The sequence below is a fragment of the Diabrotica undecimpunctata genome, chromosome 6 (genome assembly GCF_040954645.1).
Source record: "Diabrotica undecimpunctata isolate CICGRU chromosome 6, icDiaUnde3, whole genome shotgun sequence".
Lineage (NCBI taxonomy): Eukaryota > Metazoa > Arthropoda > Insecta > Coleoptera > Chrysomelidae > Diabrotica > Diabrotica undecimpunctata.
In genome coordinates, this window is record NC_092808.1 from 50,012,843 (window position 1) to 50,027,310 (window position 14,468).

The window sequence follows — 14,468 nt, forward strand, 5'->3', positions numbered from 1 at the left end:
CCAGATCAGAAAACATACAGTCAAATTGATCACATAATAATCAATAAATGAAAACAATCGTCAATAAACGATGTACAAACATTTAGAGGTGCGTGTGCAGAATCAAACCACTACATGGTCGCAGCCACTATAAGACAAAAGGTTAAAATTGGAACAAAACAGAAAAACCAACATAAAAAGTGGAATGTCAATAAAATGAGTAATGAAGAAGTAAAAAAAAATATGAAGAGGCAGTAACAGTTCAAATAAAAGAGAAATATAAAGCAGATAAAACAAAAACCGGATGGTATAACCAAGAATGTAGAATGTAGAAATAACAGGAAAAAGTGCAAGTCAGAATTAAATGGCTAAGAACAGATAAACAGGAAGACATAGAAGAATATGAAAAAATAAAAAAAAGAATGCTAAGAAAGTGATATGGCAAAATAAAAAAAGATGGGTAGACGAAACATACAAGAAAGAGCAGGAAAGAACAAACTGAAACACGAAAAATTTTTACAAAAAGATTAAAGAACAAAACAAAAAATACAAAGGCAAAACAAAGTAAACAACAAAGAGGGAAGAGTGATAATAGAGGATCAAGAATACAAGCAAGTATGGAGGGATTACAGAGAGCTCTTGACAGAAGAAGCAACAGGAGAAAAAATGAATATCAAGGAGGAAACGGTGCACGCAGAAGAAGTAGACGAAGTAGATAAAGTAGACATCGAAATTTTAAAAGAACCAACATTGGAGGAATTGGAGAAAGTAATAGAGAGAAGCAAAAATGGACTAGCCCCTGGTAAAGATGAAATTAATATGGAAATAAGATCACAAAGAAGACAGTGGGACAGTACCAATGTGAATTCACAGAAGGAAGATCTACAATAGATGCAATACACACAATAAAACAAACAATTGAAAAAGCAAACGAATATAAATTAGAATTGGAAATGTTATTCATAGACTTCAAACAGGCATTTGATTCAATTAAAAGAAAAGGATTAATGATGCACATAAAAATTTAAAAATTCCACATAAACTCAGAAAATTAATAGAAATGACAATGAGAACTACAAAAATTAGCATGAAGACACAAAGAAAAAAAACTGAACAATTCAGTATAAATAAAGGGATGAAACAAGATGCCTTATCAACAACGCTATTTAATCTAGCCTTAGAATATGTACGACGAAATATAAATAAAGGAAATCTAATAACAAGAGGTGGTCAAATAATCGTATATGCAGACGATATTGCTATAATTGAAAAGAACAGGAAAATAATGAAAGAAATGCTAGACGAAATAAAAGAGAAAGGAGAGGTAATGGGACTAAGGTTAAATCAAGAAAAGACAAAAATATTAAGATTAGATAAAAATGAAACTGGTTGTGGATTATTTATTAAAGGTCTAATCTTAGAGTTATTCCAGTGGTGTTAATAAACTACATTGTGTCATAATTTCCAAGATGATACAGAATAAGAAACAAAGAAGTAAAAATGCTCTGTTAAGAAGACGAAGCAATATTGATAGTTCAAGATAAAGATAGTCTGTTGATTTAGTCAATAAAATTTATGGTTACTCACAATACCATAGACAACAGATGGACACACAGGTGATGGCGTTACGTCCTCAATACAGACACTTGACACTGGGTCCTGGCGACAGGTATTGGACGGCAAGTACAGCAATGAGTTACGGTCTTCGATCCGTAATCCCTCGAATTGACTTAGGTAGTCGAAAAGAGAAACAACCAGACAGGAACAGCACAGGTAGTAGTAAGTAGTATAGATAAATGAATAGACAAATGACCGTAAAGTTGAATGAAGGCCTCGAACAGCAGAGACGAATGAAGGTAGAGATGAACGATCGGCAAACAGAAGTGACTTCGTTCCTTCGAATCGGAACACGTCTGTTTGACAAAAGAGAAAATAGTTAATAAAGGACTCAGTGTGTAAAGATATTTTATATTGATAAGGGTGAATTGAAAATACACTTACCGCCGTGTGATGGAGAACAAACACCGCTTGCCACAGGAAACAACTTGAAAATGAATTAGAATTCTGATCTTAGGCAAGCTAAAGATAAAAAAGGAGTGTGGCTGAAGAGTGCCACGCGAAATTGATATTTAAATGACAAGGCTAGTGTGGTAATTTTTGTAACCTAACCACCATCTCCCGACAGGAATTATACGTTCACCGAAAACCAACTCTTCTGTTTTTCTGAGAATATAGACCGGGGATTTCACAATAGGCACTGACTCCTTTGTTAGTAGGAAAGATTCCTATTAAGCAAAGGATACATAAAAAAGATCAGGGTACATTTGGCGAAATATTTCATTGTTAAAAAAAGTGTAGCGAATCGCTCGTTGCTGTTGGGTTATTTTTAAGGCTTTTAACAAAATATATGGACATAGGCGGCGTGAAATTAATTTATTAAGGGGAATAATTTAAAGGAATTTTAAACATGCTTCAGTGACAGATCAAGTACAAAACGCAAATGGACCAGCAAGTCGTCTTAATAACATTATACGGCGAATCCAACATATTAACACTGATAAGGTTAAAAATTTATAAAGCCAGTGTAAGACCAATATGAGTCAGAAAGAGAGCTGCAACTCTCAACGTCGGAAGCATGACAGGTAAAGGAAGAGATCTCGCCGATTTAATACAGAGAAGAAGGATTGAGATAGTCATCAAATTAACATTATTCAAAGAATTGTTCAGGAATTGTGAAAAAAAAATTATTTTTCATAACAATAATTCAGACAACACCGCATTCGAAGATTGACAAATATGCTAGTACCAGGAAATATCTGAAAAGAACTGGCAATCGAAATTGCCGGACACGAACACCAATAAAAATGTATGAAAGCATTTTTCAAAATTATTTTTTTGCGAAAGCTATCAATAACACCTCAGCACTTGATTGTCTCTATTGAAGAAGGGTGGTAAAATATGCCTCAACATTTTATTGCTAATCTAATTAGTATGATTTCAAGACATGTTGATCAACTGATTAAGAGTTGGTGCGATCATAGAGATAATTAAAAAATGTTTTTGTTACTTATCACTATTTTTCCAAAAATGTTTCTGAATTTTGCTGCAATTATCGATTTAATAGTATATTGTTAAAACTTAAAATAATTTATACATGCAATATACAGGGTGTTTCAAAAAAAGGTAGGCCCATCTCTAGGGTAGGTAAAAAACTGAAAAATAATTGGGGTTTGCTTAGTAAACAATTTTTGTAACGCCATCCGTTTTGGAGATACAGCGCGTTGAAGAAAAAAAATTTACGCATTTTTTAAGATTTTGCCGAAACCACTGGCAACATTGTAATGAAATTTTATACGTATATGTTTCGTGAATTGGGAATCGACATGGGTTACATCCCATGAATTTGTTTTTATATCTGATTCTCATAGAGGGCGCTACTTACACGGATCGTACTAAGTATTAGTCAATATAACTTTTTTAAGAGTATAATTATTAATAAAAATTTCAAGTAAACTTAAACATCATTCAATTTTACACGAAAAAGGTACTCTTGGTAAAACTCGATACTGTGTACCGTTTTCGGAATATTTTGATTTGAAAATTATGAAGTAATAATTGATGCTGGTATAAAATAAATTAGTAATTAAACAAAACTCACAAGAAGAAAATTAAATTAATGACTAAGAACATAAAATAAAATTCAATTACAGTAAGTGTTGAAAATGCCCTTCGTTTTCGCGAATACACAAGTCTGTTCTTTTTTCTAAAGATTCCATTAACCTTCTAAACGGTAGGGGATCAGCTATGATGTCATTAAATTGACGTTGAATTCTTTCTTCCAATTCTTGGCGTGAATTTACCTCTGTAGCATAGACTTTTTCCTTAATATTCGACCAAACTGCGTAGTCCAAAGGGTTGAAATGGCATGACCGAGGAGGCGAATGAATCGGAGCTTCTGCACCTCTACCAATCCATCGATTCGGAAAATGATTACTCAACCAATTACGACACCTTCTATTTTTTGCATTTTTTACGATTTTGCCGAAACTACTGGCATCATTGTAATGAAATTTTATACGAATATGTTTTGGAAGCTGATATATCCCATGAATTTGTTTTTATACCTGATTCTCATAGAGGGCGCTAGTTACACCGATCGTACTAAGTATTAGTCAATATAACTTTTTTAAGAGTATAAATATTAATCAAAATTTCAAGTAAACTTAAACATCATTCAATTTTACACGAAAAAGGTACTCTTGGTAAAACTCGATACTATGTACCGTTTTCGGAATATTTTGATTTGAAAATAATTATGAAGTAATAATTGATGCTGGTAGTAATGATAAAGTTCTAATAGGTATACCTCTATTTTCTCCAACTGTGCCATGGAAATCTGACATTTATTGATTGTTATGACGATAAATCAACAAGAATTAGAGTTTTGAAACCTTGTTATTTGCAAAATCAAATCAAAATGTACTCAAATGTTGAATACACTGACATGCTATTAACCTTAGGCAAATGTTTAGGATGTTCTAGTGCAGCTGTGACACGTTATGCAGAAAAGTTTCCTAGAAGAAACTTACCAATTAAAAAAACATTTAGAGCCATTGAACGACGTTGTCAAGAAACTGGGAATGTGAGACCAAATAAAATAAATTCTGGTAGACCAAGAACAACAAGAACAATTAATATAGAAAATAATATTTTAAATTTACTTGATCAAGATCCAACAGTTAGCGTAAGGAATATAACAAGACAAACAAATACTTCTTCTTCAAGTACTTGGCGGATACTGAAAGAACAGCAATTACATCCTTATCATTACAGACAAGTCCAAGAGCTCTTGCCAGATGATCTACCGGTTAGAGTGGATTTTTGTGAAACATTGCAACAAAGTACAGCCCACAATCCAAATTTTTTAAAATGCATTCTTTTTACGGACGAGGCCCACCTTTACGCGACAAGGTATGTTTAACTCCCATAATGCACACTACTGGTGAGATGAGAATCCACGAGTCAAAAGGGTATCATATTACCAACACTCATTTAGAGTTAATGTTTGGGCAGCAACTTTAGGTAACAAATTAATAGGTTATCATATTCTACCTGAAAATTTAAATGGTGATATGTATCTTGATTTTTTAAACAATTCCTTATTCGATATATTAGAAGATTTAACGCTAAACGAGCGAAGATCTTTATTTTTTATGCACGATGGAGCTCCACAACACTTTGATAGAAGGTGTCGTAATTGGTTGAGTAATCATTTTCCGAATCGATGGATTGGTAGAGGTGCAGAAGCTCCGATTCATTCGCCTCCTCGGTCATGCCATTTCAACCCTTTGGACTACGCAGTTTGGTCGAATATTAAGGAAAAAGTCTATGCTACAGAGGTAAATTCACGCCAAGAATTGGAAGAAAGAATTCAACGTCAATTTAATGACATCATAGCTGATCCCCTACCGTTTAGAAGGTTAATGGAATCTTTAGAAAAAAGAACAGACTTGTGTATTCGCGAAAACGAAGGGCATTTTCAACACTTACTGTAATTGAATTTTATTTTATGTTCTTAGTCATTAATTTAATTTTCTTCTTGTGAGTTTTGTTTAATTACTAATTTATTTTATACCAGCATCAATTATTACTTCATAATTTTCAAATCAAAATATTCCGAAAACGGTACACAGAATCGAGTTTTACCAAGAGTACCTTTTTCGTGTAAAATTGAATGATGTTTAACTTTACTTGAAATTTTTATTAATAATTATACTCTTAAAAAAGTTATATTGACTAATACTTAGTACGATCCGTGTAAGTAGCGCCCTCTATGAGAATCAGATATAAAAACAAATTCATGGGATGTAACCCATGTCGATTCCCAATTCACGAAACATATACGTATAAAATTTCATTACAATGTTGCCAGTGGTTTCGGCAAAATCGTAAAAAATGCGTAATTTTTTTTTCTTCAACGCCCTGTATCTTGAAAACGGATGGCGTTACAAAAATTTTTTACTAAGCAAACCCCAATTCTTTTTCAGTTTTTTACCTACCCTAGAGACGGGGTTACCTTTTTTTAAAACACCCTGTATTTAAAAAAGTTATAAACCCGAAATTTGTTACATTTTAACTTTAACGAGATAGATCTCGTCGAACTGTAATCCATCTAATATCGCTTGTTACGAAACATCTATGTAGCCTGTTGTTATCAAATAAAGATATTTCTTAACCCCATTGGAGATTCAACAGACGAAACCAATATAAGTTCGAACATAATCCTCAGAGAATTGCGCAAGTTTTATCATTCGGCAGTGCAAGTCAATAGGATATACATGCACTACGAAGATCCACTGTTAAACATTTGCCAGAAATTCAACCAGATGCAAATTACTTACTTATCCAAGATAAATTGAGGCGGATATAGTTCATGAAATCCAAACATTTCGAAATTATTACCGAACCGTAACTGTTACAACTGGATGTACGAACTTCTGTACAGAAGGCAGCTGTGCAATGTAGAATTAAGTGACTTAAGAGTAATTAATTCGGAATGTACACTAAACTGATAGTCCTCGAGTACCGCACAACTACAAATTTACTTCTCTTACCTCGAAAAGGTAAATACACTATAAAGTGTATTTTAAATATTGTAATACCTACATTTAGATAAAAATTATGGCTAAAAATGATAAAGAACGTGTAAAATACAAACGGTCTTCACAAAAGAAGAGTTAAAATTCTGTAACTCATTTTATGTTGATTTGACGTAAATTTTCTCCTGGAAAATACATACTTCCTAGAGGAGCTAAAAAGATGGCGCCTTAACATAGCTTTAATTTAAATATCTTGAAAACAGTTGTCTTTTAAATGATAACATTCTACATATTTATTCAGTGAAATGCACCCAATCGCTTGTCCAATCGTTAGAGATTTGACCCCTAAAAACTATAAGAACAAGCTGAATTTTGCCGAGAATATCAATTTTGGAACTTCAAAAAATATGCAAAAAAGTTAACCATTTCAACTCCCGGGATTCCCCCTAAAAACCCCCTCGTAGTGGGATAAAAACGCAAAAAATCGATTTACCAAAAATCTGTACGCCGTAGAAAAAAATATTTAACATAAAATATGTAGCTGAGATCATTTTGAACAAAAATGCTTATTAGCACTTTTTGCGCAGAATGAACCGTTCTTTCAGAAACAAGACTTGAAGCGACCGGCAATTTTGAATGTCAGTTCCGCGCGTGAAATCAATGTTTAATAAAATTTGTATTAACTCGACGGTAAAAAATCGATATCTTTTGATCAGAGTGTCCTATCGACAAAAATTAAAATGCGTTTTAAAGATGAAGAATGAAGCTTAGGTATGCAATTTTTGTATTATGCCGCAAAAAAATCAGTTTCTATAAAGCTGTCAATAAATAAAATTTGCGCAATTTTTGGCATTTTTTACGGTTCTCGTGAGATCAACAAAATGTATTACTTTCATTAATCTTCTTCTCTCTTCTTTGTCAACCATTTTCCATCCACTCCTGAATGTAGGTCTCTCCCAATTGCTTCCATCTTTCTCTATCTTGCGCCAATCTAATCCATTGTTTGCCTGCCACTGTTCTTATGTCATCTACCCATCTTTTTTGAGGTCTTCCCATGCTACTTGTTGTCGTCCTTGGTCTGTATTCTAGAATTCTCCGTATCCACCTGTTGTCATTATATCGGGCTACGTGACCTGCCCAGCGCCATTTCATTTTTGCAATTTCTTCCACAATATCCCTAATCTTCGTTCTACGTCTTATCTCGGTGTTTCTAATCTTGTCTCTTAGTGATATTCCAAGCATGATTCGTTCCATTGCTCTTTGCGTTGTTTCTAATTTTTTAGCAGATTTTTTGGTAAGGGCTACTGTCTCCAAGCCGTAAGTACAAACTGGTAGTATGCATATGTTATACACCTTTTTCTTTAAGTTTACAGGAATGGAGGTGTTTTTCAAGATATATGCTAATTTGCCGAAAGCGCCCCATGCCAGTTGTGTTCTTCTTTTAATTTCAGCATCTTGATTTGGTTTTCCTAGTTTGATAACATGACCTAGATAAACATAATGTTCAACATTTTCTATGGTATGATTTTGTATTGTTATATTTGTCTGGTCTCAGCTCAGTAACGTGTTATTGTTCAGTAGTAGTGAAATTTCCATTGCTGGAGACCAGTCTTCAAAATCGATATCATGAAAATTCGATTTTGATTTTTGGCAATAAAGATGAAGCATTTGAAATATGACTAAAAACGGAGAATTTAAACTTTTACATTACAAACGATCGCACGTCACGAAAAATGCCTCGAAGAAGACGGTTTTGGGTGTACTTTAAAGCAAAAGTTAGGTACTTTTGAAAAACGCACTAGTGTAATTAAAAAAGGACAGTTTTAAACGTTTCTAATCGTTTGTAATGTGAAAGTTTAAATGCAGCGTTTTTTAAACATATTTCAAATGTCTGACATTTGTTGCCAAAACTCAAAACTGAAATTTCATGCTATAAATTTTAAAGATTAGGTTCTAGTTATGGAAACTTTATAGTGACCGGTCAATGAAAGTGATACGTTGTACTTCTCATGAGAATAAAAAAAAAATGGCAAAAATCGCGCCACGTTTAATTATTTAACACCTTTATAAAAACAGTTCATTTGCGGAAAAATTCAAAACTGCTTATGAAAACTGCACTCTTAACCTTTAAAACGGATCTTGATTTTTGTCGATAGGACACTTAGATCAAAAGAAATTGAATTTTTACCGTCAAGCTGATACACATTTTATTAAGCATTGATTTCGTGCGCGCAACTGACATTTAACATCGCCGATTGCTTCAATGATTCTTTATGAGAGAACGGTTTATTCTATACAAAAATGGTAATAAACGTTTTGTTTTAAATTATCTTAGCTACAATTTTTATTTGAAACATCTTTTTCCATGGCGTACAAATTCTTGACAAATCGATTTTTTTCTGTTTTCCGCCCTCTACGTGGTTGGTTTTAGGGGAAAGGCCGGGGGTAAAAGTGGTAAACTGTTTTGTATCTCTGTTAGCGTCCTAAAATTGACATTTTCAGCAAAATGTCATAACCGGCTCGTTTAGGAGGGGTATTGGACATTTTTATTCATAACTTTTTTTTTCTTTTAAAATTTTATCATTTTGACATACGAACAAATTTTGATTTTTTTATGAAAAAATGATACTCTTATCCAAAGTCGTTAGTACGCACCATTTTGATTAAAATTAGATTTGTTTTGATTGGCTAGAAAAATAAACAAAATCACTTTGACAATACAATAATTGTTATTTTGTTTATTTTCTAAGTTTACGAGCATAGCTAAGCTGGTTTGCTGTTCTACTGATTTCTCAACTATATGTCCACTATTTGTACACATCAGTCTTTAAGATGCAGTTTCTGCCAAAAAACGAATTCCTAGTGAATTCGTCGTTTTAAATATTTTTATTTTTTAATTAAAGAGTTTTTACTAGCTCTTTTTACACTTTTTGCAAATCGTTTCATCAAAAAAAGTTAGTAGTCTTTTAATTCTTCGACTAAAAGTTAACAAGGAGGATAATATAACCAGTCAGTCCTACGTATCATTATCCCTGATTTTACTGAAAGTATTTACTTTATTAAGATTGCGTAATTTTTGGTCGAGGAATGTTATCGACGGTCGAGTTTTCGAATCCGGATCTCCCAGTTATATTTAAACACTCTCTGTTTTGAGTTATCCTGCTTAAAATAATAATAGAAATGCGTAAAAGAGCTAAATAATAATAGAAATACGTCAAATAGGTACTATAAGTAATTTTTACCTTTTTCTGAAGATTTTAACATCACAATCTAACTGAATTACTTGGCTTACCTGTAAAAAATAACAATACTTTAGTTCGTATACATTTATACTGTTGATAAATAATTGTTGGGTAAAATAAAACTAGTCATCATCTTTCACCATAGTCATGCCACCTTATTCAAATGTCAATATCAAAGAATAAAGTATAATTTAGCTCAAGTTGACGCTCTATAATACAAAACAACAGATTTCAGATCGTATCGAATCTGCAAAGTATTAACGCTCAGTTTCAAAAGAGACTAATTTGGATTCCAATGTCATAATATATGGCTTTAATTCCATCAGATCAATAGCAAGCTTTAGCTGAAAGCTACTAATATTTGCACATTTCGAGAGCCCCGAGGACAGAAAACAATTTATTTAATTGTTTAGTTCTTCACCACAAAAGCAGGCGGCACCTCTGTGCTTGAACCACTAAAAGTGGGAAGATTCTGGAGACATTAGTTGGACTTTCTCGTTTGAAACGGAATCAGCCTGAACGGATGACGAAGTAGCGACAATGAAATAACTGTTATATAGTTCTACTGATTCAGATTCAGACGTGAAAAGTTTGACTAATTTGTGCTCCAATGCTATAATGCTTTTTTCATGTATATATAACCTTTTTATTCTGACATATCTTTCGCCAAACGTCTTCTAGTCTTCGGCCAAACGCCGAAGGTCTTCTAGTCTTTGTTCACTATCCAAGTTTCACATTTCTATATTACTCTTGTGATGATCTCGTAACTAGTAAATTTTTATACACTTTTCTTGGCCATACAAGAATTACTATATTTAATAACCCACATATAACAGTAGTTAAGTAACATAAAAGGTGGCACAACAGTTATAGATTACAATATGGCATCTGTTGTAAATGTATATATGTTCTCGTACATATATGTTCTCGTACATCGTTATTAATTCGTTGAAAACTAAAACACTTGTTCAAAACCCTTCAAAAGAAATGAACGATTACATTTTAAGTATCCGTTTTATAAAGTATAAAATTATACCTTAAACTTTCTTACGAAAACAAAGTTTGTTATGTGCTCTGTTATCAGGTCAAATATATCAAACTGACTAAGAAAAACAATTCTTTATACTCATAGAGGCGAATATTAATGCGCTCGACAAGATTTATACAATTTGCCTCCGAGTTTTGAGAAAACAGATTGGGCACATTTTTTATAAGGATTTGCAGGGATATAAATTCTCTAAGACCTAACGGTCACATAACACAAGAAATATTTTCAGCGGAAAAGATAACATTTTCAATTTCGAAAGAAAAAATTGGGCCTTTTTGTCTTTTCGCAAACACTTGAGTGTAAGCTTCGTAAGATTAATATCTCAATACGTTGTTTGCTTTAGACTAAAAGCGATTTTTAAAGAAACGCACAGATCAGATAAGGCACGAAGAGTATCTATCTGTTCTTATGAAGTATTATTAATCAAATATTTGTAATAATTTACGGAAAGCATTAGGCTGAAATATAAATTTATGAAGTAAGGTATAGAATGGCCTAAAAATTAATACACATTTTAATATGTACCTGCTTGTATATGTAAACCAGCGGTCGCGGAACCGGGGTAAATTACCCCAAATGGGGTAAAAATTTTTGGGGGTAAAAATGAAACTTTTGTAAGTAAAAAGTATATATTTTTAATTTGCTATTTTATAAACCTGTAAGTATTTTTTTCAACTTAAACAATTTGGAGACATATGCAGGCCACGCCATCTTACTCCCCACCACTAGAGTGTTCTCGAGATATAAAAAAAGTCTTTAAGTTATAAAAAAACTATATAAAAGTCTTTGCGCAGTAAAACATAGCCCCGGGCACCGGCTATCTGCTCAGTCCGTGCCATACCGTCAAGATACAAATACATTGACGAGTCAGAGAACGAGTTTTTACTAGTTAGTTGCTGACAAGACTACCATTTTATCATTAATCATCGATACATCGATCAAGGTAAGGCGCAATTTGAAAATTTAATTCAAATATTATTTTCTGTCTTCCTTAAGATGGCAGCAAATAGAAAAAGAGCATACCAAGACGAATTCCTTAATTATGGTTTTACACAAATAGAAGATAATGGTACAATGAAACCACAGTATGTGGCATGTATGAAGATACTGACTTCAGAATCTTTCAAAAAAAAGTCAATTGAAGAAACATTTAGAAAATTTGCGTTCATACCTGTCTTCCAAACAGCGAGAATACTTTGCAAATTTAGAAATATCTGTTAAAAGACAAAGATTGAATAGCAACTTGTTTGGTATATTTAATCATGGTTCAGCATCAAGGACTACCTTTGAAGTAGCCTGGTTGATTGCTCGAAATAAGAAACCATTCACTATTGGTAAAGATTTGGTTAAACCAACTGCTGTAAAAATAGTAGAGATTATGTGTGGTCAAAAAGAAGCGAAGAAACTGAATTCATTGCCCTTGTCAGCGAGAATTGTTAAAGACCGAATTTTTATATTAGCAGAAAATGTGAAGGAACAGGTTATTTTCGCATTAAAACAGGCTAAATATTTTGCTATTCAGCTTGATGATAAAACTGATTTTAGTAGCAATTCACAGCTAATGGTATATGTTCGGTACAAAGGTGCAGATAATTTTGAAGAGGAATTGCTGTTTTGTTCTCCTCTCGAATTGAGATCTCGTGGAATTGATGTCTACAATAAAGTTAATGAATACTTCAATGCGCAAAGTTTAAAATGGGAAAACTGTATTTCTGTATCTTTGGATGGAGCTCTAGATATGCTGGGTCATATTAATGGTTATTTGGCTTTCGTAAAAAAATAAACCAAATATTGGACTTACTCACCGTATGATCCATCGCCAGGTCCTTATGGTAAATTATTTAGAATCAACACTATTAGACCAATCAACCAACATTATTTAGAAGCCGTCATGCATGATGTCATCAAGATTGTAAATTTTATGAAGAAACATGCACTAAACACGCATTATTTCGTGAAATATGTCAGGACGCGGAAGCTGAATATACGGACCTATGTAGTTTATTATATAGAAGTATGGTGGGCTCTTTCGCGGAAATGTACTAAATCGAGTATGGACTCTCAAAACTGAAGTCGCAATTTTTTTAGTTGATCAAAAAAATATTCTCGCAGATTAGTTTAAAAACTCGTCCTGGGTTGCATATCTCACATATTTAGCGGATATTTTTAAGAGTATAAATATATTAAACAAACAATTGCAAGGAAATAATATTAATATCATTTTAGCGAGAGAAATAGTGTCAGCGTTTGGATTAAAGCTTAAATATTGGATACAGAAAGTGGAACAGAACAAGATAGCTTCTTTTTCAAGGTTAGTTTTGTTTTTGGAAGACTGCGAAAATATTACTTTTGCTGACATCAAGGATACAATTGTAAGACATCTTATCAAACTCAGAAAGTGGTTTTGAGATTACTTTCCAGATCTTGATACACGTACTGTCAGTTGGATTGTAGATCCTTTTAATGTGAAATTGCTATGATACCAGAAGGACCTTTAGTTTGCCAGAAGCAATTCTTGAACTTCGATCTTATACCGAAGCACATATTCAATTTAAGAGTAAACCAAACCTGTCGTTTTTGGACGTCAAATGCTGCACAGGCTTTTAAAATTGCACATGAAGAGACGGATAAAAAATATGTTGCCATTTGGAACAACATATTTATACGAACAAGGCGTTTCCACTCTAATGAACATAAAAACAAAGAACAGAAATCGATTAAACGCCGAAAACTGTATTCAAATCGCTCTTACATCAAAAAGTCTCAATTTTTAAATCATTTCTCTAAACGTGTTTTCAATTATTCTTTTTTTTTTCTAATATTTTCAATTCTAATCTCTGTTTGTACCCCCATTATTATAATTATCAAAATTTGTTACAGTACCCCAAATTGTAAACCCTCGATTTTAAGCCAATGGTTTTTAATTTGTTATAGAGTTGAGAAAAAAAAATTCGCCCCCACAGAAAACATAAGTAAGTAAATGATAATTTCTTGTTATTTTGTATTTCATATGATATTTTTCTTGTCATAATAGAGTCTAAGATAAGAAAAATATCATATGAATTACAAATTAACAAGAAATTATCATTTACTTATATTTTCTGTGGGGGCGAATTTTTTTTTCCTCAACTATATATTACATATAATACTATTATTACCGTTATGTGTTACTAGGTATTACATTGATAAATTGAATAAATGATGTTTAACTTAAATTTTTAGTTATTGTTTTCTTTTCAGAAGTATCATGGGGGCTATAATATGAAAGATGCTAAAAAGAGGCAATTTCGTTTTTTTGCTCTTCGCCATGGGGTAATATCAACTTACACAAAAATATTTTGGGGTAACGAGTAAAAAAGTTCCCCGACCGCTGATGTAAACTAATTACTATTTATAAAAATAAAATTAGTAAATAGTGATTATTGCATAAAATGGCATTATCAAAAACATGTGTAAAATGAACACATAAGTAATGTTTAAAGAACAGACTATTTTTTCACTTTAAAAAAAAATCTCATTTTTTGTTTATATATTACTTGATTCGTAAACTTTAAATTTTTAAAACTTTAAAAACCTTTAAAATCAACGAATTGAGATTAT

At 32.5% G+C, this 14,468-nt stretch overlaps 2 protein-coding genes across 2 annotated transcripts in view; one reads left to right on the forward strand and one right to left on the reverse strand.

The window, feature by feature from the left end:
• Positions 1-9,866, reverse strand: part of LOC140443434 (roundabout homolog 2-like) — a 332,418-nt gene extending 322,552 nt beyond the window's left edge. The window contains exon 1 of the mRNA XM_072534688.1: positions 9,821-9,866. Within this exon, the coding sequence (XP_072390789.1) occupies positions 9,821-9,842 (22 nt within the window). The 5' untranslated portion in view covers positions 9,843-9,866. The remainder of the gene's footprint in view (positions 1-9,820) is intronic.
• A 1,998-nt stretch (positions 9,867-11,864) lies between these two features.
• LOC140444337 (protein FAM200C-like) lies at positions 11,865-12,651 on the forward strand. Its single transcript, XM_072536087.1, has 2 exons — positions 11,865-11,953; positions 12,003-12,651. Exons 1-2 carry the CDS (start codon positions 11,865-11,867, stop codon positions 12,649-12,651), a joined length of 738 nt encoding a protein of 245 aa, XP_072392188.1.
• Positions 12,652-14,468: the final 1,817 nt, after the last annotated feature.